Source organism: Anser cygnoides, chromosome 17 (assembly GCF_040182565.1).
Source record: "Anser cygnoides isolate HZ-2024a breed goose chromosome 17, Taihu_goose_T2T_genome, whole genome shotgun sequence".
NCBI lineage: Eukaryota > Metazoa > Chordata > Aves > Anseriformes > Anatidae > Anser > Anser cygnoides.
In genome coordinates this window covers 8,691,505-8,719,346 of record NC_089889.1, presented here as the reverse complement: position 1 = coordinate 8,719,346, position 27,842 = coordinate 8,691,505, and the positions used below count along the sequence as shown (strand labels likewise).

At 40.3% G+C, this 27,842-nt stretch overlaps 1 protein-coding gene across 13 annotated transcripts in view; it reads right to left on the bottom strand.

Annotated features, from left to right (window-relative positions):
• The window catches only part of GNB1L (G protein subunit beta 1 like), a 43,117-nt gene extending 20,824 nt beyond the window's left edge, over positions 1-22,293 (bottom strand). For 2 of the 13 annotated variants that reach the window (XM_048063902.2, XM_048063906.2), the window contains exons 1-2: positions 21,835-21,967; positions 1,691-1,784 (exon numbers count right to left, since the gene is read on the bottom strand). Coding sequence is in view for 2 of the 13 variants with exons in the window: in XM_048063908.2 (XP_047919865.2) it covers positions 21,835-22,164 (330 nt within the window). In the remaining 11 variants the exon portion in view is untranslated. Of the gene's footprint in view, positions 1-1,690; positions 4,466-9,964; positions 12,487-21,371; positions 21,669-21,834 lie in introns of those variants that run through there. The other 11 variants (XM_013173527.3, XM_048063905.2, XM_048063900.2 and 8 more) reach the window with 9 other exon arrangements.
• Positions 22,294-27,842: the final 5,549 nt, after the last annotated feature.

Below are 27,842 nucleotides of genomic sequence, written 5' to 3'. Positions count from 1 at the left end.
TCACTGTCTCCAATTTACTTTTATGGATAAGGAACTACACTGCAGTATACTAACAGACAATATTTATACCATGCTTTGCTAAGACAGACAGCTCCAAACATGATAAATATGATGCCTGCGTAAGCATTAAAGCCCCTGGGTAAATTTTTCAAAAGTGCCCAAGTGATTTAGAAGCAAAAGACTTATTTCCAAATAAACATTCAAACCTAAATCTCTAGGACTTTTTAAAGTTTAACCCCAGGTGTTTGAAAATGAGTTCTCTAATTAGCACAACGTTTATTTTCTTGTTAACTCCACCTAGCCTCAGGGAGACCAATCTGTTCTTGTTAACTGGGGATATCTACAGCAAATTTAATTAAATGAATTTACTTAGTATTTAGGCTGGTCTGAGATCAAAATTTGGCTCAAGGGCTTGAACTAGCAAACTGCAACCTACAGAAGAAATTTCATTTAAAAGCATCCTACATTTGTGCCTGAGATATCGTCATGCTCTGGTTCCTGCCACCTATGTAAGCACATTAAAATATATGAATGGTTTTGCTTAAGGCATAATTTGTTCACAAGAGGAAATCACCAGTAAGAGATGAAATATCCCATCACCATTCTCTTGTCTTGTTTCTTAAAAGATGTCCTACTTTTGATTTCTTCTAGCCTTCCCCGTGCTAGTAGCAGGATCCTCTTTTAGAGGCTAAGCTACACTCCAGTATGATACAAACAACTGAAGGTATTTTTCACAAGGTGTGCTGCAAAACCCTGGGCTCCTACACAAATTAAATTGCTAAGCAAGCCACGAGTGGAGAACCCAGCCGTTCAAATCAGCATTTCAGTTAGCAAATGGCTAAACACAGCAAACATTGGGCACTAAAAGGGTTTTGTACAGCAAAATATGCTTCTGCTAAATGCCAGAACATTTAAAGAATAATTCACTATTAATATCCTTTATGAAGCTTATTTCGTTTAGGTTGCAATTGGAATAATCGTCAAGCCATTTGAATTTCTATGCAGTGGTATTCCAGTATCATCACTTCAGCATTTGATATAAAAAAGTTAAGCTTTTATTTAATGAGAGTCATTTAAAATATGTAAATGTCAAAAGGATTACCTTAGAAAAATCTCTCAGAGAATTAAAAACATTAACAGATTCCCACAGGAAAAATTCCAGCAGAATTCAGCAACTCTCCTGTTCCCACTCCTGTCACTAGCATTTCTATCACACATCGAAGCAAAAACAAATTGCTATTAAAATATCATCCAAACACCCTCCTCCCCCTGCAAACTCCACAGTTCAGTTTGAGATACCAATGGTTCAAACAAAGACAAGAAAAAATCCTCTTTTTCTGTAGGCTCATTCACGATAGCACAAACTCCACGGTAAGAACTTTTTCAGGTATAGGGGAAATAAATCTCTCTAGGCATGTCTGGCAAACTGATTTGGGACTGAAACCAGCAGGTGTGCAGACATAATTACTACTGCAAAAATTCAACACATCCAGGTGTGCTCACAACCAGATATATGAAATCCCTGTTATTTTTTGAAAATTCCTGGTCTACCAGGTGCCACCCTCCCAAAGGAAAAATCAGAGCAAAGAATGAGTTGGGAAAGATGTGAATAAATTGATCTTCCCCCTTTCCATGCTGTTTCTTTTTCATTCATACAAAGCCCCTTTTTAGCCTGCATTTCTGCGCGTACCTGCACTCACTCAGAGGTTTTGTGACACTCTGCCACGTTCCATAGCTTAGTTCTAGTGCGCAGCTGTGTTTTCAGAGTGGGTCACTGGCTGTGCCTGTAGAGGAAGTCAGTGGAAATAAAAGACCCCATCAAATGAATAATGCAGCACAAAAAATTTTGTTCATTCCATTACATTTACAATCTCCAGTGTTAAAATACAGCAGGCAGCCCTTACAGTATGAGCTTCCCAAACAGTTTTCCCAAGTTTCCAGCCACTGCAGACAGCTGGGTTTCACTGCAGTGAAACATCCTTTGCCCAGCAAAAACCCTTGTAAGGGCTGCCTGGGACCACCGTGGCCACTCCCTGTCCAGCCAACTATTTTCTTGCTGGCGAGCCAGAGTGACAGGCGTCCCTGCAGCACCCGATGCGCCGCACTGGATTACAGTGCTACAGCACAGCTGGTCTTGGAGACATCTTTGACATCACATCCCTGGTAGCTGCAATGTAGGCAGCAATGAAGAAGGAACTTGCAAGACAACTTTATGAAGAAATCTGTTTGCACCTGGGTAAAAAATAACTGACTGTACAAAGAAATGCCTTTTTGTATCGTGTAGCAAGCTAGCACGTACAAAACATTTAGGGAAAAATGAAAAGGCCAATTAAAATCCCAAATCAAAAGCCAGGCAGCCTGATTTCTGAAAGGGACCCCAGTCCTGAAACACATGATATGTCTGTTGTGTGCAAAGGCTGAAACCCACACTAGTAAAAGCAGAATCAGAGGGAAATCTCATACAGCAAGTGCCTGCACAGGTCAAGGGATGTGAGAGTGCTACACAAACTGTTGCATAGGTCAGAGCCTTGGAATATATGTGAAAATTCACTCATCAGTCAACTAACACCAGCGTTACTCTTTCAGTTTACAGCTCCATTTGCAACCTTTGGTGCTAAATGTAGATATAAGCTGTACTGTAATTTAATGATTTCGTTAAGGCTAATTTTAAAGAAAAAAATATTTAAATTGGAAAATAGAAATCAGTAGATATCTTTGAATCAATAAATTGATTTCAAACAGAAATTAGAATTTGTAGAAAATTCTGATTTAACCAACAAGAGGTATTAATAAAGCACTCAATTTTTAGAAGTAAGAATAATCAATGTTTTCTATTAAAATTGGTTATTTTTCCATATTACTGCCTCCTATCTATGACAAGCAAAGGAGCAATTAAGCATACTGATGTGTATTCGTAATTGTCTTTGAAACCTAACACAACAAAAAAAATCACAAGAGTGGACTGGAAGCACTCACTAGTGTGCCTGCTCTGAAGAATATAGTGTCTACACAGTGTAGACAGATTTCTAGATAGAATGCTTTTGCTTGCAAAACTTACAGAGACACCTCAGTGTCAAAGAGAATGCAAAGTATACAATCTTCTATTAACTGATATTATAAGCCTGTTGCCACACAGGCAGCATTACAACTGACAAGAACCCTGTCCTACTTGGGCTACTAGGCTGGGAACACTAAATGCTGTCAGAGCTTTCATTCTACATGGTCACCAAGTCATTTCTAATGGCTAACAATGACTGCCTGCTCACAAACACACTTCAAGAAAAAGTCGCATTTTGGGAAGTGCTGAGAACCCCCATTTCCCATTGACTTTGAGGGAGGTTAGGAGTTCATCCTCTCTCAGGAGCTTCCCCAAACTTGCCTGGTCTCCTAACATTTACACAATGAATGATGGAAGTTTCCACATTTTAATTGTAAAAGTCAATGGACAGATAGAAAACAAAATTGCTTATCAGCAATTGGTGATATGCCAAGAAGTCTTATGGGAGCAGAAAAGAAAATGACTAATAACCATCTTGCAATGGAACACATTCTTAATGATTTCCACTAAGATAATAGCTCCTCACAAAGTGTTTGCATCTTTTTTGTCTCTAAGCATCCCTTAACTGAAAGATGCTAAACCACAATATATTATGATTTTAAGTAATGAAGTTTGCAAGAAAAATGTATATAAGTGTCAATGTGCAGCCTTCAGGAAGACTGAAACCTAGGCTTTTGTCTTAAGGTTCACTTTCAAATACTCCCATCTGCAATTTTTTAAAAAGTCACTGTATAATAATTATCTTCCATATGAAAACATAGATTCAACATGGGAACAAAACTAAGAATGACTGTAATTATTTGAAAGACACTGAGTTAGCATATGGATCTCATTGCCACTTACACATTTTGGTCACTGAAACAAAAAGCTATTAATCAATATGTAAAAGCCATAAATTAACATAAACATTAATCATTCTAATACTCCCACTGTGTCGGACTGATAATTTTTTTTCAGTCTTTCATTCTGACATATTCGCCTTCAGCTATCAGCTGGTTGACCTTTTTTAACACAGTTAAACATTTTGGGCACTGCAAATCTTACTGAAGTAAACATTTTGGAGACAGCAAAATATCATGGATACGTTTATGCCAAAAAATATGGGGACTGAAAACATGAGAGCTCCTGCCTCACAATCTCATTGCACTAGCTTTTAATAAAGGAGTCGAAAATACATCATCGAAATACAGCTGAAGCAGATGAAATTCTAGTGTTTCATAAACAGGTTCACTTTGCAGACAAGGGAAGACACCCATATGTTTTACTTTCTGAAACCATTAACTGCTTGATAAAGTGCGGTGATGTAACTACAGCCAACCTTGTTTGGAGAAAGCAAGCGGACACAAAAGCACACAGTAGTTGAGCTCTGCGACACACCCTCCCATAAAGGTATGGCAAAGGAAAAAAAAAAAAAAAAAAAAAAAACATACGGGACTACAAATGCCAGATCTGAAGAATGTGAAAATGCACAATATAAGAAGGATTGCACAACATAAGAAGGATTTCTACAACAGCCTCACTGTACCATAGCATCAGACCTAAAATGAATTTAAGTTTGTACACTCGATAAATCATGGTAACCTAGCAGAAAAATGATAAGCCAAGGACCATCAAAAGCGTGTTTTGAGTAGCCTCTAGTTCAGCCATGCATAGCAATCTGTCAGCCACAGGGCTCTGTCTGCCCTTCCTCCTTAATTAGGGGTGCTGCTTAGTGCAGCATCAGCTACAAATCTTTTGGTTCCAAGAGCTAATAATGTCCTCAGATAGCATGGGCTTAATTAAACATCTTCCAGACATTTTAGCAGACATTTCCTGCAATAATCTTGTTTAGTAACAAACTATTAAAAAGAATTGACAGAGAAGAAATATATCAAGTTGTTACAGCAACTGAAGTTATTTGGGCCAGAATTATGTGTCTGCAATTAAAGATTCTGTAACTCTGAGCAATTAAAATATCACTTTATTTGAAAACTAATTAATTCTAAACACATATTTTTCCCATGACAAACTTGTATGATTATTTAATTTATTCTGTTCTAATTACTTTAATTAATCTACTCTTGTATAATATTATACTGTTATTCTGGCATTTGACCAATGAAGACAATAAATTGATTGCAGTTCTGTTGCGCAAGAGCAGAAACTGTCATGCCAGTTTCAACACCACGTTTATTTATTTGTCTGTTCTATTACTTTTCTTTTCCTCCCACAGGGCATAGGAACATGAAACACAATACACATCAGATGACATTTTGTCTTCTATACTTTTCTCATCAAAGTGTGAAATATAACTTAAGAGGTTTTGGAATTAAGGAAATGTATATGTAACATGATATTGCATAATAAAAAATAACCTATAGGAAATTAACCTATACATCTAAAATACATCGCACATGACTTATCAATTGATTCCTGATGTACAGGACCAAGTCCAGAGTTGCTAGAAATGGAGTAATTTCCATTGGCACTGAGTTCTGCTCGGGATCTGGCCCGATACAGTCAACAATAAGGGAGAAAGAGGCCAAAACCCATTTTCATACTTATCTTAAAATTACATTCATTTTAATATCTCAGTAAGTTTTTCAAGACACTGTATTTTAATTTTGCTTCATTACCTTATATTCAACTAAAACCAAAGAACATTAAACCATTCCTTACTCTATTCTGTTTGGATTTAACAGTGGTAAAACAGAAACGCATACAAATATTTTATTGCACACGGAATTATTAGAAGTGTATTTTATTTTGATTTGGCCACACCTGAAGTAAAAAATACTGCCACTTACAGTTAGAAGTCCTCAAGTTTCTTTGAACAAGAACGTCCCTGAAATTCAATTCTTGCATTTTTGGTGGGAGAAAATGCTCGGTAGCGTCTCTTATGAAGACACAATGAAAACAATGTACTATTTAGGTACTTTTTAAACTACTACTTGTTGTGTTTGTGTCTGTACGCTTTCTAATGCTTGTGAAGTAACTCCCTATATGCCTTACCTAGAGTGAGACACCTCACAAAGGTAACCAATTACATTAAAATGCATTGCAAGTTGAGCTCTGACAGTGCTTTCTGAAATACTTCCTTTTAATTTAATCAGGCAGTTTACATTTCATAGAATGAAAAAGAAAACTATTCACCACACTCACAAAATGCATGTTCATTAAAAGAATCAAAAACGATTCTGCGCTTACCTGACCAGGCTAAATACTTTACCAGAATTGCCACAGTGGGAAATACATTTATATCAGAATATTGTACCTGTGTCCACCCACCCTCCTTTGTTTATATTCTCAATACGTGTTTCACTAAAGACCATATCACTTGGTACATACATTTTATTTTTTCCAATAACCTTTTCAATATAATATTTAAACAAAGGAAAGCCTAAGAGTTATATATGTGAGTCAGAGTTACACATTATGAAGTATTTTTATGCTATGAAATACCCCCCAAAATTCAAGCCTGATTAATAACTTGTTTATTAGGATTCCAACCCAATACAGTATAAACAAATGTCATTTGGATAAGCCAAGCTATTGGAGAGAAAATTAGCCCTAGAAATCTAGTAAGAATCGCTATAATTCCAGTGCAAACAGGAATGACATTTACAAGGCAAATATTACCTGAATATCAAATAAAAAAAATGTTTATTTTAACAGTTTAGGCTAAGCTTATGCTTTAGATAAAAACCCACAATTGCTCTTTCATGCCAGTTTGATCATGTAAGTCTACATCCATTTTGCATAAGCATATAGGATGCATTAATTAAATATGTTCTCATCTCCAACACTCTGAAATAAGGCTAATCATATATTAAACAGTTAAATTATTAAAATGTGAAGGATATCAGTCAAAAGCTGGTCACAAGTTGAACACCAGCTGAATGCTGATGATGCTCAGTTCCCAGTCTCTATTACTGACTGTTTGCTACGTGTGCGATGTTCTGATCAGTTCGTCTCTCTGTTACAAGGAATAACAGAGATGGAGAAAAAAAAAAAAAAAAAGTTCCAGGACAGAGTTCACACGCTTTACATACGTAACTTCAGACTACTCCTGACATCCAAGATAAACTACTCCTGACCAAAAATACAGTGAAAAATGCAAAACTGTTTCACCGCCTTAATTTGAAACTTTGAACAATTCTGCAGTACCTGAACTTGAACTCCCAGACTTTGAATGTGTGCTGAATAGCCCCCCTATTGTACTGCACTTTTATTCTGTCAGGAACTGAAGTGTCAATCTTTCATCAGATAATCAGATTATGTCATGTTCTGACCAAATTCATTAGGAAAACTTTTACCAGCCCTATTATCTCAAACCAGAAAATCTAGATCAAAGTATAACCGATTTTACAGCACAAGAAAACTGTTATAAATATTTAAACACTAATTAAAAGGCCCCTTTTGTTAAAAAAGTAAATAAATAATTGAAAGCTACCTCATCTTATAACTGCAATTCAAGGCAACTGTATGTATCTGGTACTTCTCAGAAAAAACAGGACCTATATATGGTGGAGGGTGGGAAGAAATGCACTTGAAGTGGTCATCTGAGAAGATGGAGGGCTGCTGGACTTTTAATCATTTGCCTAAAGTAAGTCACGTTGAGCACTCATTCTAGTGACAAAGGATTAACCCCTGAATGTCTCTGCTAACTCCATTCATATCAGATACACACGTCTACTTCATCCAGATGTACTGCATGGACACCACCTCCTTAAGGAGAGAAAAAAATACTTTTTAGGAAATCCTACATCAATGAGTAATTCCTCAGTAAACACAATTATATCTGTAATTGTTTTTCTTCCTAAAATACCTAGGATCTTGTCTCCTAAAAAGTAAGTAACTGTAGTCATTTGACAGACGTATTTTCTGCTGAGAAACAGATATGACATCTGTATAAAACAAAGACAATGTGAGAGATTACTAAGTATTTTCCCTTGTCTCGTTTTCAGGTGGATAATAAGCACAGCATAAGAGGGAAACAAAGGATCCATATTAAGATTATTAACAGAGCAAGGAACCAAGCATAGGCTAATCCATGAGCAGGAGCAGCAACAACAAACAACAACAGGACAGTCATCAATATTGATTTCACTTATTTTTCAAGACTATAATCAGATTCTCCATCTGTAACTAAAACTTTAAAAGTATGATAATTTACAGAAAGGAGATTAATTTAGCCATTTTGAGTCAAAGACGTATTTCATAGCTTCATCCCAAATCCTGTATATTGTTAGGATCCCTTTCCCCTTTGAAGACTTAGTGAATGATTGAAGCTTCTACTTTCTGAGAAACAGATAACACAAGACTAGTAATCTGACTCTAAGCCACTGGATAAAGGCAGTTTGTTTCCTCTTAGCCCATCTGTCAACACCTCTTCAGTAATTAGTCCTAATTATTACAAAGGGCTAGCCTCCCATTCGCATTATTAAATCAGAAATAGTATCATAGCCAGGTATCTTTCAACGCCTACCAGACTGGCGACCTTCGATTTCATTGAATCTTCTATCAGTATCCGCCTTTGGAAGAGCCTCGGCAGTAATTTTAGCATCAGCTTCAAAGATGCAGATCCCACAGTGGAATTCCAGGGATGCATTCATATACACACCCACATCATGTGACAGGAGAGCAAGCAACACAATTGACCTTTGCATTGTTCTCTAAACTCCCGTGATATAAAACACACATCTCTATTTTATACAATAGAACTGTTTTTTTGCCTGCATGCTTAGAAGTGCTCCTTTGAACTAAAGGCTGATAGGAAAATGGTGAAATTGTGTCTGTAAAGATGAGGGTCAAATCTTTGCTAAGAGAACAATACATCTGAAACTTTTTTTTTTCACATCAAGATAAATTTGCAAACAGTAAACAGTGACTAAAATTACGCATAAATACATTTAGGTGTGAAGAAGACTTAAAAGGCTTCTTTAGTTTATTTTTGCCCTACAGCTGAAGTACCTCCCCGGAAAACTGGAAAACAAAAAGGACAATTACATCAAAATGCTCACAGAACCAGGACTCAGTTAGCTGAGGTTTTAGTCAGACAGTTTTAAGCTCTTTATTTGTGTTAACATTTATTTAACTGAAACGGGAAAAAAAAACACTTTTAAGAACCAAGCACCCTGTTTCTCTTGATTAAACCCCAAACATGTTTCCAAACAGCACATCTGAGACCACTAGTGCAGATTTCTTTACACTGGATTTCTCATTAACAGAACACCACTACCAGTTTCCTTAGACACAATGAACTGACCTGAACTGCATCGGTATGGCTTTTGTAAGAGTCTCTACTGAAAGTGTCCAGAGTAGAGGAGCGACACAAATACTCAAAAGTCTGCATGTAAAAAAACACCCCAAATCCAACACATCCTCTAATTAAAACAGAGCATATTTTTGTTGACATGCTTAACGTTTCAAAAAGTTAAGACATACACAGACAAAACTTTTTGAAGAACTTTTCTATATACTATACTTAAATGAATTAGTGTTGTTTTACACTATTTGCAGGTCCCCTCTAAATGCTACAGATGATAACGAAGTAATATCCAAATACATTTTCAAATACATTGATATAAATAATGAAAAGGCTAGGTACTATATAAAAAGCAGTAGCCTAAGTACTTTGGCTTTGACTGAGTGATCAGGCGAGGGGGCAGGCACCAAACAGTGCGTGAGGAGGAAGCCCCAGCCCACAGGGCTGCACACTGCAGCTCCGTGGTAGCACTAAAGCCCAGGGCCTGGAATGGGGACCAAGTCCCAAGCTCTGGGCCCCACCCATGTACGTGGTCAGCCCAAAGTCCCTCTTCTGTCTCATCTTCACAGCTTGGCCTACTTCAAACCAGCACAAAGACATCTCAGTAGCGCACAGTATGGCAGCGTGAAGGAACTGCTCCTACTCAGCTTCCTGCATACCTGTCCTGCACACTTTCCTGCTGGAGTACTCGTGGCACCATACAGCTTCACTGCACCTGGACGGCTTTTCACTTCACAGATAACTAAAACTCACTGCCAAGAAAAATAAATAAACTTACATACAAACTTAAAATTCATTTTCCAAGTTGTACATTTTCCAAATAAATGCCATGTTAGTAATGTATAGTAGCAGGCAGGCATTTGATTATCAATGGATCAGACTTTGAAGCACATTAATACTTCAGGTATTAACAATGTAGTATTAACATGCTTGCTACCAATTTTTCTTGATTATAAGAATTTGGCAAGAAATCAGAGCGTTCAAAGGAAAGCATACAATGGTGCTAGCATTGCATAAAAAATGCCCGGCAGGGTCAGGCGAGTGGTCTGTCTAGCCCAGCATCCTGTTTCCAGCAGCAGCACGGTATTTAGAGATGCTAGCTAGGGAAAAGACAGAAGCCTGACTGCTTGGTAGTCCATTCCTCCCAGGCTTCCCCAAACACAGTTGCTACATTAACGAAGTTACAAGACACTGTAATTTTACTGTCCATTTGTAGTCCTGCTGTCCGTGAAATTGTCTAATCCCTTTTGAACCTGCTGATACCACCACTGCCTTCACTACCTCCTGTGGGAGCAAATTCACTATCTGAAGTTTCAGAAAATTAAGGCATATTTTATCTTACTTGTTTTAAACCTGATCTCCTACTGGCTTCATTGAGTGCCCTCTAGTTCCTGCATTGCAGGATTTGGAGGTCAACAGTTTCACATTCAGCTTTTTCATCACTGTCATGATTTTGTAAACCCCAGTGATAAATCTGTCTTTCTCAAAACTGGAGTACCAGCCTTTTTTCTCTCTCCTCAAATGACAGTTGTTCCATTCCCCTTGATCATTTCAGTTGTAATTTTCAGTATCATCTCTAACTCCACTAAATCCATCTGGAAAAGCAAAGAATTGAACATAGTACTTCAGATGCAAGCTCACTGAGGCTTTCCTTAGTAGCAAAACGATACCTTGATGTGATAAATCTTCAGTGACCTCAAAAATCACGTGACTTTAAAGAGAGAAGTTACTTCTTTCTTCAGAGATGCAATTCTGTCTAATACACCTGGCAGAGGAAGCTGTCTTTGCTCTCAGTAGTTTAGGATTTCTGCTGTAGGGCAAGCCAACAGAGAAAAGGCTAAGTGTAAGCATACTGTCCAAGGACCTATCTCCGGAAGAAATATCACCGTATTTTAGGAAAGCACTTCCTGAAACACCTACACTTCCTAGAATTACTAGTTTAAATCCCAGAGGAACTGATAGTGTTCGCTGTCCATCTAAGCCTAATAGACTGCTTCCCTACACAACTGTGTGTTTTTCAGAGGAGAATTTAAAGGTCCTATCTGTTCTATATCCATGCTCAGTAGCTTTGGTCCATTTTTGTGGGAATAAACTCTGTAGTTTCTCTTGCTCTAATCCCATCATGCTAGCAGCTCTTCCTCTCTATTCCCAGGTACATGCATTTAAGTGGTATATTTCACAGTTAACCAGATCACTCCCTATTTTAAGGTTACTTTGTACTATTTGAAAAAGTTGTAGTAGCAACAGGCTGTTTATTTTCCCTTGATTTTAGTATCATATCATTAACTTTCATGGATGTAAAAGTGTTTGGGTCAAAAAGAGACAATTATAAAAGCACATACACAAAATGTAAGCTCAAAAGAAAAAAAATAAATCATATCCAACTAGAAGGAAATATATCTTTGTTCCAGCTGCATGCATTGCACAAGCATTGAGGAGATGGTGCCGAAATCTCCCCAACACTGGGCACAACAATGCCACAATACAACCTCAGCCCTGCTTTGGCCTCACTTCTGCCACTGCATGTCCAAGTCTTCCAGCAAAAATCTACAGGACACAAGAACCACCTCTCCCTGTGGATTTTAAGGAGACTGCTCACATAGTGAAGATGTTTACGCACATCCGTGAGCAACAGCCATGGAACAATAACTTACTGTCTTTAGCGCTCTCAAATGCAAAAGTCTTCATAATAATGTGTTTTCTATAAAACCAGATTATAATTTAACCTGCGAGGTATGTTCCTTTTTCAAATCTGCAAGTACTAATTTCAGGGGAGAAGTCTGTGCCAAAGCATATTATACCTACTATAGCAATAAATTCTTCATGGATGAGGTTTTATACATAAATTACCTTCATTTACAGTCTCAGAATGCTCTTCTAAATTTTACGGGATAATATGAATTATGAGTACCCATGTATTTTTTGTAGGTATAATGTAAGACATACTTTTTCTCATATATGCAAAAGATTATGCAAGTGAGTTGTACTCTACACCTCTCCCTCTCCGCCCCTTGTTGAACAAATGCGCTAACATAGACCAGTCATTCGCTTCTGAGAAGTGTACAGCCTGCTATAAAGATATGTATGTATAAATTAAGTCTAACCAGGATTAAATATGAATCACATGGTTAAATAAAAGCAATAAAAATATCTGAAAGTTTTTTCTAAACCTTATAAACTTAGATTTCTTAAACTGCTATTTCTTTGGTTCAGTTATTGGTACATTTATGGTTTGGCAAAATAACTCCTTTTAAGTAAATTGTACATTGAAAGTGCACGATTTATATTTAATTGAAACTACCATTGTAATCTTTACAAAACTTGGCTAGATTTCACTGGCTAAGCTTTAGATATTTTGCTGGTTCTGCTGGATTTTTAAAACCCTAGAGATGTGGGAATGGAATGAGTCTGTTCACTATTATTAGTAGTCTCTAGTAAATACAGTTGGTAACCCACTGGAACCTAAATCCCAGCCGTTCTCCACATATCCATTCAACACTGGCTGCTTTGGACTCGGTTCATACACACTTGCCTCAGGAGCAAAGCACCAGGTTTCCACAGGAGCTCTCCTTTCAGGCTATCACAACGAATGTCAACTGGAAAAGAGTACCATGACCCCAAGTCTGCAAACCACTCTACCCATAGCATCTGAGGGGGCTTAGAAGCTCTAAGACCAGGTTTGCAAGACCAGGTCCAGGATCAGTCATTTTTCTACAAGATAGAAACTTCAAGAAACTACAAGGTCCACTGTATTAAGCAGCAACACTGCCAACGATGCTCTAATGTACCCGCTTGCTGCCACTGAAGCAAGAGGAGAAACAGAGCAGGAATGGCACAGATGGTGTGGGAAGGCTTGCTGGGCTCCCACAGCAGTGGGGGAGGATCAGGCATGAAGGATCATCAACAAGATCAGACAAAAGAGAAGACACTGAATCATATTAAAGTAATTACCAGAAAATAAGACTTCTGTAAAATATTTGCAATCAGCTAGTTCAAGCCTTCAGGCTCAGTCTTGTATCGTGCTGCATGTAGTGGCACCACCCCAGGAGGCGCTCCAGGAAGAACGGGTGACTCAGAGACACCGTTCCTCCCTGGCTCCCTTCCTCCTTCATGGGAGAACAAATAATTTCACCCGTTCTGAATGAAACGTACTCCCACATCACTCCTAGCTAGCTCCGTAGTACAGGAAGGCATGGCCCTGCTCCCCAACTCTGCGTGCCCTGCTCATAGCAAGGGAAGGATCACGCATGAAGACCCCATTGCCTCTCCTTTCCTTTGTCCCCAGACCCAAACCTGCTGCCCAAAGCAGCCATATGGGACACATTCATTTCCCACTCCTGCCCCGAGGTGCTTCTAGGGACAGGAATAATCTAGCACGAAGATAGTATCGGCATGAAAGAGGAGAGAATCCTAGTTAGGAAGAACATATGTCGTCACTAGATAATGATAACCACATTTAATGGGCACAAGCATGAAGACATGAATTTCAGAGATTTTGCCTGTAATTTTTAAAATATAAGGTATTATAAAATGCCCAATTACATCATCAGCCACTATGCAGTATTTATGGCCTAAAATAACTGTAATTAAATGCTAAGTGTTGATTTCAATAATTTAGCAATGGAGCAATAAAATAAGCAATGGAGCAATAAAATAGGCAAGTGCCTTTAAGATGTTATTTCCGTGGAGTAATCAGACAATCCAAGAGGGGCTAAATGACCTGTCAGGACGTTAAATGTCCCAGGGTGAGACATGAGATTTAAGGTGCAAGGATTCTCAGGTCCAGGCTCTGCATCCCTCAGATCTAATTTTTTTTTTTTTTTTGCTGCTAGTTTGTAGTGCAGCTGGTGGCTAGTTTATGGCAGAAGAAAAAGTGAATTCCTGTCCCATGTAGGTCAGAGTTACCATGTCACTTTAAAACTAGCCATTTGGGAAAAACAAAGACTTATATAGAGACTAACAATATTAAAGAACTGAAGCAGTGAGATAGTTCAGTCTACCTCAAATTAAACTTAGTCTAGACAGGGGCTACATCTGCACACGTATCTCCACTGACGGACGAAGGTTATCTGTATTAGTGCTGGAAAACCTTTCAAGATTGTATTTGACAAACAAAAATATTTTAACTGTAAAATGAGTTCCAAAACATAACCTTTATTGAGAAATAGCATCCAAACTATAGGAAATTAAGGATATTCCCAGTAGATATTCTCAGTAAGCTGTCTGTCATAGAGGGGGAAAAATACTGTAGTATTAAATATTAATAATTCTATCTGGGGGCTAAATAACAGTCCTGGACAAACGGTGATAAAAACTTTCAGCAAGCAGGAGTAAAGCCCTGGTAAACCAGATGCGGCACTGTCCTTAAGCAGGACGAAGTGCATGCGGTCCTGAGCAGTGATGCCCCTGGAGAACAGTGAAGGGGAAGTGTCCAGGCCACCTTCTCCCATTTTGGTGCAAATGATGTGCCTTTCGGAAGACCTCCAGCACAGATCCTGGTTTGCAAGGCTCAAGTGCTGTTGGTGTGCAAGACGCATCCAGACAGGAGAAAATCATGGGTAGATGTGGAGCTCCTACAGCGCCTTCACCCCTCCTGCATGCCTTGCATAAGTTGGGATGGATTATACTGAAAAATTCTTTACATTTGGCATTGCATTAAGAAACTTTTGTCAAAAAACAGAATGCAGCCCACTTCCACTCATGTTTCTGACGAACTCTTGTTTTTCTAAGTAGATTTACAGCTGAACAAAAACTGATCTGGAAATGTCCAGTTCAAACTAAATGTCCTGTAAACAAAACATGGCTGATTATTCTTTGCTACCTTCCATGCTTTTCCTTTACTAATAACAAAATACAGTTTGTCAAAAAATACATTTCCAAGTAGGAACAAACACCACTTCCAATCCCACAGCCCCATTTTTATAATTAAAAAAAAAAAAAAGTCTTCCATTAGCTTCAGTGGTTGGGAGGGAGTGGGAAGAATGATGTGTTAGGCTGCCGTGGAGGAAGTACATAGGCCAACTGGAAAAATGAACTATAAAAAGCTTTTCTTACATAAACACAGGAGGAAGTAACCAACACCCTCAATTGTTGAAGTGAAAGGTGGGGGGCCTAAACAAACTGGAAAAAAGGAGAAGAAATGAAAAAATCCTGAATGTTTCGCATGTTCCCAATTATTCTCAAATTTGAGTCTTGTTCAGTAACGTCAAACTGTTATCAACAGCAGACCTGTCAAATCTCACGCAAGGAGCATAAACACTGTGTAACAGTACCAGGCCAGAAACGTTTCTGTACCTAAGACTGCATCACACATTTACACAACACAACACCAGAGCTCTCTCCCTCTCTGCAACCTACTTGCAGCTTGGTAGCGAGCCCTTGGCACCTGGGACATGGGATCAGAGTGCAAAAGGCAGACCACGGGGCTTTGCTCACAGTGTATGCCACCATGGCAGGCCACCTCGGCTCCAAGGGCCGCTGCTAACCAGCGGGTGCCCAGCTGCACGCCAGGGATGCTTTGCCTCCAGGCACTCAGGGGCAGCTCCCCCAGCCAGGAGCCAATCTGGCCGCGCCTCATATGTCAGAGGACGAAGGAATCTGAGGGCCTAACGCAGGTGTTAGGAGTCAAAGCACAGCTTCAGTCACATAGGCCCATTGCAGGAGAGAAAATGTATTAGATCAGATGGCTAAACTGGCAGGCCAGAGATGTAAATCCCAACATGGCAGGCTGCGCGGAAATAGAGCAGCAAAGCTGGCTGTGTGATGGCACCTCCTCTGCAGAGATTGCTACAGGAGCCACTGCGGTGGGCAAGAACCAACAGGAGCAAGTCACCACGGATACAGGCTCATGCATTTCCATGCCCCAAGCAGTGCCATACACCAAGTACTCTGATCCGTAGTCTCTGAGGGAGATATATCCAAAAAAGAGCTCCCATGATGCTTTACTGACTCTTCAGTAGTCTCGTATTTTTCCATTAAGGCCATTTTCCTTAACTGTGAAAATATATTGGTTCATGGCATTCAGCATAGTCATAATCTTCTGGTTACAGAGCTTGAACTAATCAACGATTATTCAGTGGGTACAAAGGAGCCAGGTCAGAATGTAGATAAATGGTACATAGGTTCTACCAATCCTGACAAAATCATTCAGTCATTCTTTCCCCAGCCAACCACGACATAAAAAAACACAGAACTGACCTCAAATTAGGCTGAAGTTTTCTTCTACAAGATTTCTAATGAACTTCAAGTTCATTTCACTTAAAATTTCTAACACGGTTCTGAACATCTACCATTTATAAATGCCTACAAATTAAAAACAGAGAAGACATCACAAAATATTGAAGTGGAAACAGACAGACCACATCTTCTCCTGCCCCCAGAACATGTCAAGTTGTTTTGGAATTTTTGACAATAACTATTAGAAACACACCAAACACTTGGACAACACAGACCTACCAATCTGGGATAAAACTCTGTTCTTCCTTCTCTTCTTCTTACTTAGGGAAGGTGTCAGCGTTGCCTTGCCCAGAACAACAAAGATAACGAGCCCTGACACAGCGTAGCACGTTAAATACCAAGAGCGCCAATTCAGAACTAGCCAGTCTGGTTTGCCCCTGGTATAAACGGCCAACACAAAATGGACCAGGATGCTGGGCTCTTTAATGTGTTTTCCTGATTCTGCAGAACACGCAGAAGGAGTTTTGTGATAGGCCGTTCTCCCTCCTGATTTCAAACTGAGAAACCAGGGCTTTACCTACAACCGCAGGCGCGGTCATGGCTCAGCGCAACCTCACTCCCACTTGCCTCCTATTCTCCCACATCTACATGCATGCTCACTTTACCACTCTGTCTCATTATGCTTTTTTTTTCCCTCCCCCAGCGTGTCCACAGGTCTTCTCCAAAATTGCATTCTGCAAAACCTACTGATCCAATAAAGCACAACTCACCCTGTGAACACTGAAATCCTTGTTTGCAGCTTGTCTTCCCCCACCTCCTAGCACTAACTAGGACTTTCCTTCCTCAAATCATCTCACCACTTTCTCATGGCAAAATTGGCCCTGTGGACTTCCAACTGATTCCTGCTGATCTATTTGTATGCATAGAGCATCCTGCAATTTTATAATGTGAATTAAAAAAAAAAAAAGTCTTAAATGCTTACACAATTCTCCTGTCTCTAGTTCTCAAGCAGTTACTTTTTCGATACTCAAACTCAAAACCTGATGATAGAAACTTGCATTTTAGGGAGAGGGACATAGAAATTCCTCATCAACTGAACAAGTTGAGCTATGCTTCTGGGTATGTATTACAATATCTTTTTTTGCATCACACCTAGTCTACTAAATATACAAAACACTGAACAAGTGATAGTTTTGTCAGCCACCAGCTAATCAAATGAAAAATGATTAGGCTTAGAAAAATAATAAAAGCAGAAGCCAGCTGTGCATTTGTTGGATGAAAATCCCAGTGTCTCCCATGTTAGCTCATGTGCATTTCAATTTCTGGGAAGAAAATAATGGGAGTTTCTCCACCCTTTCTCATGTGAGCCATAAAACAGATTTATTACCTAGGATATATTCTGTGTTTTCTCCTGAGGAAAAAAAGAAAGTGGTGGAACAAGTTCATTTTTTCCCTTCTACAACTAGGATTTTCTTTATAATAAACACAGAGCTAAATTTTGGTATCATATGGCCCTTCTATTTAATGCTCTCGTCACACTTTTTACCTTTCTAAATCTTGAAGTGTAGCATTTTCATTTCAGTGGGGAATATACAGCTGCTCCAGCTGTTTGAGTGTGAAAAATCTGTCCTAAGATTCCTATCTGGTACATTTTAAAGCAGAATCCTTCCCTTCCCTAAATCAAATAAGCTTAAAAACAAAACAACAATAACAACAAAACCTGCCTCTGTTCTACGTTTCTTTTCAAATAGTTCCTGCTCAGCTTTACCTTACACCCAACATTTGCTCTGGAAAACGTAACACTGCAAACTCAGAGGTTTAAGACAGGGTTGAATATCACCTGGGAAGGTTTTCCTGTACATTTTTTTTTTGACTCTAACAGTCACATTCTGACCTTTAAAAATAAATCGTGAGAGAGTTAATTTGCTGACTAGAAGATTTTTTGCTCCTAAGACTCCTAATTTGCTTAGTGTGATATAACAATTCTAAGTTTCTCTGAAGAGCAGTGCTGGTAAATCCATTTACAGTGGTTTTCCCTGTAACTTCCACTTTTTAGATGCAGAAAAGACTGATTCATATTTTAAATGCTTCTGAATCACGACACAGCCCGGATTCTCCAGCTTAGTGGTCTGGAAACTGTCAAGGCTGATATATGCCTTTTTAAATGATATCCAGTGATACCCCTTTAAGTAAATCTGCGGACTCTAACATTTGTCACCTAAACGTGACCTACAATCTACTTTTGATAACAAGCACCTATTGTTTAATGAGTCACTTTTCTCAGCACAGCAAACCTGACATCCCTCAAAGTACCAGCTCTTTCAAATAATCCCACAACATAAGAACACTTACACCAAGTCATAAATGCCATTGAAACAATGCTGGAAAAGATGAGCTATGCCATCATTAGCTGCATATAATTAAAATGTACCATAGGAAGTACATTCATTACTGTTGTGAAATACATATATATGTATATTGCTTAGGAAAAGCAAAGAGTCCACTTTTTATTATACAACTGTGCCAGCACAAGGCTCAAAAGGGAGCTGTTTTGCTTGGGCAAAAATTGTGCAGATTTTTTTGCAGATTTCTTTCTTTCTCATTGCTTTGTGATCACTTTTACTGCTCCACAGAGACCAATATTTTCAAAAAAAAACCACCAGTAGTTAAAGAAGTTTTCAAGCTATTACTAATTTGAAACCCTTCATTTGTACTACCAATTATATTCTAGTGAGTTAAACTGCATTCATACAAAGAAAACATAAATTCATCCACACTGATTTTTTTTGGTTTTGGATCCAAGTGCTACTATAGCCTCTCAGCTGACCTTTTCTCTTTATAAGACATACCCACAAGCATGTAATATTGTGCTGAAGTTCAAGTTTGTACAGAAGTAACGTATCAGTACCACAACTTAGAAAAGGTATTCAGAAAGGAAAGTTCAACCATTTTTTAATTATTACTAAATTTGTCTTCACAACCTCGGAAATCTAACATAGATCTATAATCCAACCTATCTGCAAGAAAACAATTTATTATACAAGAGTAGTCACAGTAGCTATTTTCTGCAATGAAGACGTTTCACAGACAACAAATTGGTAAACAAGAATCTTCAGCATTAGATTCCCCATATATGCTAATTAGCTACAACTGACTGATTTCCAGTTCTTACTATTCCAACAAAATGTTATGTTGTTACAGCTGAGCTTGCAGAGAAATAGTGCTCAAACAAAAAATAAAAGGTATGCAAACACAAAACATAATATAGCCAGATGTACAATAGGATACGGAGCCAACAGACGTCTCTTTCGAATGTAAGAACATACAAGGGTCAGTAGTTAAGGGCTGCATTGCAAAAAGAAACTTGATGCATTCTAAAATGATCAATAGATTCAGGAAAGATATGGCCATACTAAGTCAACAGATCTGCTTCTTAGTACGTTCACATTCTAATGCTGTATGCAATTCTAATACTTAAAAAAATCTTTACACCAATTAACCAAAACCAGACTATTTGAAATTAGAAGCTGGCAGCTATTCCAGTGCATGCACAAACATAATTTCCATCTGCAGAATCTGTATAACTGATAATGATACATCTGAGCCAGAACAAACCAAGTTAGATTTCCTGATCACAGGATATTTTACACGAACAAGAAAAAACAAGCTTACCTGCAAGTCAATAAAAATGTTAACAGAAATAATTAAAAAACACAAGCAAGTTAAAAAAAACAAGAATAAGTTATGCCAGTAGTTTCTTTAAAATATAGAAATTTAGAAAGAAATAAAACATCCTCTGCATTCCATGTAACTTATGCAGACAAGGCGAATTATTAATGAAATACTTCCCAGTCACGGAGCCCACTCTAAAAGACTCAGGGAAATACTGCTAAAACTCAGGTTTGGTGGAGGGAGCTTTATCTGAATGACAGGTCACAAAGAAACTGTACTAAACAGCATGCAGAAATGCTCTTCAAACAACTTGCAGAAAGAGAGCAGAAGTTACCCAGTGATTTTGATCTCTCGTGTCCTTTATTTTTTCTAGAGCACTAGAAAACGCCTTGTCTGTTTGTTTACCTTGTCATTTCAAAATGAAGTTATTGCATCTGGGCATTGGTTGATTTTCTATTGTAAAGTGGCATATAATGGAGTTTTATAAATTTGCTTCATTTCAAACAACCACCACTACTGAGAAGAAAAACGTATGATAAAAGAATCCAAGTTTCAGCTATCAGCATGCAGATGTCATCCAAACACTGCAAGATTACATTCAGAATGACAGCTAGGCCCACAAAAAGCTTCACAGAACACAAAGTGCCCATGCTGAAAATATCTGTAACAGACTACGTCCCACGTACTCTATAAATTTGCAATAATTCGCGGCAGAATCAGGCTGCCAGTAGAGGGAGCAAAAGCAAGTAAAGCCTGCTACCCAAAACCTGAAAATAGTGGTGCTGCCCCTCAGTGAATGAGGAGCAGCACACCCAGGCTAGGTACTATGCAAAGACTAATGAACGGTGTTGATTTTTTTTTCTTTCCCCTTCAACGAAGCAATATGTGAAAAATCCATTAAGGCAAGATTTCCACTCTTTTCTGACAGTAAGCAAAATAAAACCTCAGGGACTGTAGTCAAACGTGTTTATAAAAAGCTAGTTCTGTAGATTTCTGCAGGCTGTCTCTGAATTAAAGTTTGCACTACGAAATGATGATGTATTAAATATAAAAGCCTCGGGTCACTCTGGATGGGAGGGATGTCAGGAGGCCTCCAGCTCACAGTACGGCCAGCTATGAGACCAGACCACGCTGAGCAGCGCTCTATCCAGGCAATAAATAGTGTATTATTTTTTCGTATTACTGTATGTCGTATTAAATAACAATACCACGGATTACTTTAGCAAAAGCTTTCAACTGAAGGGCGTTGGAGCACGTAAGAAAACGACCCCAGAGCAAGGCTCCCCGGGGCAGGGCCGGTTTCCATGCGCAGCAGGCCGCGCTCCGCTCACCGCCGCGTGCCGTTAACCACCTCAGTAACGCTCCTTTTTCTGGCCACAAAGCTGGGTTTGGCTGTGCAGCAGCCCACAGACGATGCGTTACGGTTACACAACCCCCCTTCCAGCCGGCCGGGCCGCTTACGGCTCGCTGAGGCGAGGCGTTCCCTGAGGTGCGCGGGGCCCCCCTGAGGCGGTCGCCTCAGCGGCCGTGCTCGCAGCCCCTCACCTCACCTCACGCGCCGGGCGCGAGGCGTTGCCATGGCGACGCCCCCGCGCAGACGCACTGCCCCTAACCCCCCCCTCCCCACCGGCCGCGCCGGGCCCCCCCCGCGGCGATCCCCCCCCCCCCCCCAGTCTCTCACCGGGAGGAGAGGGGTGGGGCAGCGGCACAGCGATGACTCGGCGATCCTCCGCCGGCTCGGCCTGCCGCCCGGGGACCAGGCAGACGCAGAGGAGCGCCGAGCGCCCACGTGATGCCCCGCTGATGGCGGGGGGGGGGGCGCGCATGCGCTGTCCGCGTTGGGGCGCAGCGCCGCCGTTCTCCTCCCGCCGTAGGTGTGAGGGGGCTCGCTGAGGGGCGGCCGGCGGCGCGGCGGGGAGGCCCCGGCTGCTCCCCAGCTGCACCCAAACTTGCTCAGGGGAAGCAAAGCATCACCTGCCTGTGGCACCCGGCCGGGAGAGAAAAGCTGCATTACTTACGACCTTCTTAGAGGGCTGTGCTGCAGTCAGTCCAGCTAGGACGACTGATAAAACATAAAACATCCTTCACAACTTTTCTGTCACTGTTGACCGTGGAGCCAAAGAGCCTTTCAAAGCTAAATTACACCCGGAGTACCACAGTGCTATTAAATGCTTACCACGGTGTTATTACATGCTATTCTGTTCTGTTTCTATTGATGAAAATCTCACCGAGTTCTTCAAAGTAAATCCAGAATTTGTATTTCTATTCAAATTATCTCAAACCCGTCATCAGTAGGAATGCTGATTCTCGGACACAGCACACTGAGTGTATGCCTCTCATTATGGAGAATGTCCTAAGCACCAACAAATACCTTCAGTATTTTATAATGCATAAATACAGCCCCCTACTTCTGTACGTGTTCTGCTGAAATGATATGAATTAAGAGATTTAGAACAGCAGCTCATTGCTATAAAATGCAATTCCTAGTGAAACCACATGTACAGCATACTTTCGGGTCTTTAATTTGTTAGGAGCTAGATGTTTATGAGAATATGGTGCAGTTACTATTCCCTGCAGTCACCTTGAAAATGAAATATCCCTTTCACAACATAAAGATAATGAGCTATATGGCGAGATAAGGTGGTTACCAGAATTCAGGAATGACAGAATCCAATTAATTTAACATGAATTAATGCAAGATCAAATTTATTACAGTTGGATGCAATTTGTAATTGAAAGTCACATTACAGTGCACGTTTTTACATGTTATCTCCCATCAGTAAGAGATCTCAAACACTCTCCATTTTGAACAGCAGCAATGTATTTATTGTATCACCAATAACTCTTCCTTACATGTCTGCTGTGAAGAGCATCAGGGACTAGCAGTCTGGTTGTGCGCCAGGGGCTTTGCTATTGCTCTTTCTCACAGAGTTCCGTGACTGAGGCTTAAACAGAAACCCAGGTTTCATCTTCTTTGACTGCCTGTTACTTGATCATCCTTTTTTCCCCATTTTTCACTCCTCTAAGTGCTTACCTCTCTTCTTTTTTGGGTAGGAGGGGTGGAATCAGCCCTCTCATTAAATAAACCTTTCAAACTCCTATCTTTAAAATAAACACTTTATTGTGGACAGTCCAAGCTCCTTAGGTAAAGCTTTAGGTCTCAAATCCAAAAGATACACTGTGTCCTTTTAATAATTTCATAGTGGAAACCCTTTATTTGCCCATTCCTGTGGTGTTATGGAGGTTTTCAATGATTCTGGTTTAGGTTTCGGGATTAGGTGAAACCAGAGTGCCTTAAACCTCTTTAGAGGTTTGGGATTAGGTCTGCAGCAGGCCTAATATAGCCTTTCTGTGCAAGGCTAAATTAAATGGCAGGAATATTTGTTGTGTGCTGATTCACAGGTGTTTGGCAAAATACCAGAAAACATAAAGGAACCACTGGAAGAATCATGAAGGCAAAGCCATCGAAACATGAGTATTAGCTAAGTACTGCAGTATCACTTGCAACTGTGGGGTCTTTCAGACTGCTTCTAAGTGATTTTAAGCATGGATATCATTTTTATGTGTGTCTCTCACACGAATGTGAGTAAATTGAAGATCTGTCATGCAAATGGATCAAGGATTTTTATTTGGGTATCACATTCTGGTAATTGCTGCCTGTTTTATAGCAAATATATATTAAAGTTCATCAAACAGCTGATATCACTGAAGCTCTATTGTTTTATTGTACACATAAATTCTACTCCTTCTCTGAGGTATGCATTGCCCTGACAGCATATGTTAGGTCATGAGGAGAGAAGCACAATAGATTTATGCCTATTATTAAAACTCCACCCTGTCTGGGTCAGGAGGCAGAGACATTTACCTCATTGATGACCATAGACTAATTGGAGGAGATAGTTTAGTTGTGTAGGCTGTCTACCGTGAGGCTTTTCAGCAGCTTTTCAGTACCTGTCTCTAGTATGGATATTTTTCCTTGACGTGCTCAGCTCCACAGTCTGTAATACTGGCACAGCCTGTCTAACTGGCCATGCCTGTGACACACAGGCTGAGGTGAGCAGATTTCATCAAGCAGAATGAAGAGCAGCTCAGCACTATGGTGTGAGAATCTCTGCAAAATTCAGAAGCTGGTTTAGCTGCATTTATAGGGAAAACTGAGCTTCAGATGCCTGGCTCTGTGATACCTGGCCCTGGTATCAAGATCAGCAGGATACATAGTTATGCTGAGGCAATGCACAGAGCCCAGTGTTCGCTCATACAGCTGTCCAAAATGGGTTACTACTTGAGCATAACTATCTCCTCACACTCCTCATTTCTTTCACTGATGATGAAAGGCCTCTCAGCCCTCTCCAGTGAATTGTATTTTTAATGCATTTCTCTCCCCAAATAACTGGATTTCAATTTCAACAACTGTAGACTTACCTATTTAGGAAGTCAGCCACATCTCAGAATTACAGGGTTTCTCTGATGTTTTTTTCCACGCCAACGATCAGTTCTCTTGCAGGCAGCTTTTTTGGATTCCTACGGCAAGTCTTCCAATTAACAATGCATACAGCCAGATTGTATCTTCTCAGGGCTGCTTGCAAAATCAAAACAGAAATAGTTAAGACAAGTTTCAAAAGAGTATGTCCGCTCTACTCCAATGAACTGTAAAAGTAAGAGGGAGGCAAACTGGAAGGTTTTAATAATCTTAGAATCAGTATAAAACATTATTTACAGCTTAAATCTAGACAAGGTTTGAGCTTTAAATATAAGTTCTTCCCATCCTTTATGGCGCATGTAAGGAAGAACAAGAGAGAAATGTTACTAGTCAAGGACAAAACCATAAAATAAAGAGCAGAAGAAGAATTAAATGAAAGTATTAGGGGCCAAGGGAGGCTTAGTGGGAGTTCGCCTTCATACACGATTGATCTATACTTGAAAAGAAAAGAAAAAAAGACACCCTCCTCATCCTTAAATGAGATGTTATTTGAGCATAAATAACAGTCTCATGTCAAACACACTGCTATTTCCAATGGAGTCTTTACACTACAAAACCACAACATTCTCAGCCCTAATCTCCCTCAGATAAAACAATACGGCTGGTGGCTGTGAATCAGCACTTTGAAACCAACCTTTGAAAACAGCAACACATTCGGGGTAAAGAGAAATGGAGGAGACAAAGAGCTGCTGTTTATAGAGCACTGTGAAGCAAGACCCCTCCTTTCTTGCTTGGAAACCTGCTGTAACACCCGACAGTTGTTTTTCTCTGTGTGGGATGTGTAGCTTCACGCAGCTACCTCTAGGGACTGTGGGGCCCTCGGCGTGTCTGGGTGTTCAGACCCACATCAGGCCTAGCTGTCACTGAAATCAGAAGCAGTGAAACACCAAAATCCTCCTGGTTGCTTGAACCTTGGATTATTTTACCTTTCAAAAACAATAAAGGGCTCTGGCCAGAAATCTGAAGAGTTCTTGCATTTTTGGAGCTTATGAAAGGCAATAGGTGATCTCAATCCAAGAGGTGGGAGGGGGGGGGAAAGGGGCATGAAAACACCACGGACTTGCTCAGCTCCAGCCTGAGGAGGAAGGGTGTGGTGAGAACGAACAGCTGGGCCTACCCAAGGGCTCTCCATGCCAAAAAGTGCACTCCTCCTTTCCCAATCCTTTTGCAGCCACATGGCCGTGTCCCCTCCCTTGTGCTGACCCTAACATGCATCTGAGTAGCATGAGGACTGATGCAAGGCAGGAACATGGGGCAGGAAAGGAGAGGGCCTGGGAGGGAGAGCAATCGCACTGGAACAGACCTGCCCTGGTTGGTGGCACCCAAAGGAGCAGGCCAGCTGGGACGCAAAGGTTTCCGGCCAGCAAATGACACCTCACCTTAAGCAGGAAGCTCATTTCCCTCCACAGCCAGTGAGTAAAAACAGACTTAACGACATGGGAACATCCCCATCACCTTTGTTTCTGATTCCACTGTTTCCTAGTGTAATGCACATAAACAACAAGCTTTGAAATCCAGAGGTGGCACCCCATGGGAAGTGGAAGAAGCCTTTGGTCTCAGCACAGCTCCCAGCGCTGCCGTGCTCTGACTGGGAAGACCTTGTGCTGATGGTGTGGTGTGGGGGGGAGTCCTGTGGCATCGAGCACTGGAACAGAAGAAAATGGGGAATGCTGTGCCATTCACGTTTTCATGTGGGGTACAGGAGCCTTGTCTATAGTTCAGGGAAATTCCTACAGATCTTTCTGAGCCCTTCTCAAAAAAAAAAAAAAAAAGAGAAATTAACTGTGCTCCTCAAAGGGATCATTGGAAAATGGCCTGGGGACATTGTCCAGGGGCATCAGCTGTATGACCACCCCACCAGTGCTACTCTTGCAGCAAAATTGCTGAGGCTGAGAGCCCAGATAAGAAAAGGATACTGGCAGGATGCAAAATCCAAACTAGTCAGAAAAGAGGACCAAGGCACAAACCTAAATCTAGCTCTATCTGCAAAAGCCAACGTTCTTGTTATATCTGAAACAATCCCTTTGATACAAACATCCCCACTTATTACGGATTCCAAGGCAGAGTGAAAGCGCAGCAGTTTCACCATAGCATGAAACACAGCCTCACACATTTGATTTCTGAACACAGATCATTTTTCTTGGGGTGGGGTACATGAACAGCAACGGATACCTCATGTCTGGTTCAGACAGACCAACCAAAGGGCTTAAGTGGACACACACACACACACACACTACCAGCAGCATGTGATGGGATTTAGTGCAAGGAAATCAAACTCTCTGTCCCACCTCCCAAGCTTATTCTTTAAAGACCAGTCCTATGCTCACAGCTGGAGTTTATGTGAGTCCTGCCTTATTAATTAAGTGTAGCCAGTGCCTTTCTACCCTGAATTCCAACAGCAGCAATTAGAAAGCAGATACTTCACACATAACAGCTGGTCCATTTAACACCCTCCCCGTGCTATTTGCTCCCCTCCCCCAGCCAATGCATGTCCTCCTTTTCCATCCTTTCATGTAATGGAAAAGGAGGGTAAAATCAAGGTGGCAAAGCCAGGGGCAGCAGATAACCATATTCTTATTAAAAATCATCTAGCGTAACACTGAAAGTGGAGGGGTGTTGTTGAGAGCACGTTTCTGAGCAAGGAATCATAACATTCACCTACCAGATGGGAAAAAGTGCCTTGGCTGTCTACTGTGTCCTCCTTAAAAGGGGATCTGTATCAAAGTAGCAGCATATTTTCTTCACCACAGGCTGTTGATGTCATTAGAGCAAGTCTCATTTTTATTTAATGCCAGAGTTAAGAGTCACATAAAATTGGCACAGGTGAAGGCACCAGGCCCATTAAGTTGTGCAACGTGACTCTCTGGGAATTTTTTGAATGTTCATGTACCTCCAATTTATTTATGCTTGGGCAAGTCAGCCCCAGAGCCTCTCCTCCCTATTTCCCAGTATGAATACAGCCTCAATCCTGCCATTAGACCTGTAAAAAAACCTACTCAATCCAACTAAATTTCCTCCACTCTCAGGGAAGATCCAGTTACAGGAAAGGCAGTTCTGCCCCTCTCTGTGTTACATGCATCACTGGGAGATGCTGTGGACATAAAATTAAATTCAGAACCAAAAAAAAGAAAATAACAACAACAACAACAAAGCATCAAACCAACAACCCCAAAATAAAAAATGAACAGTGTAGCAGCAAAAGTGAAATC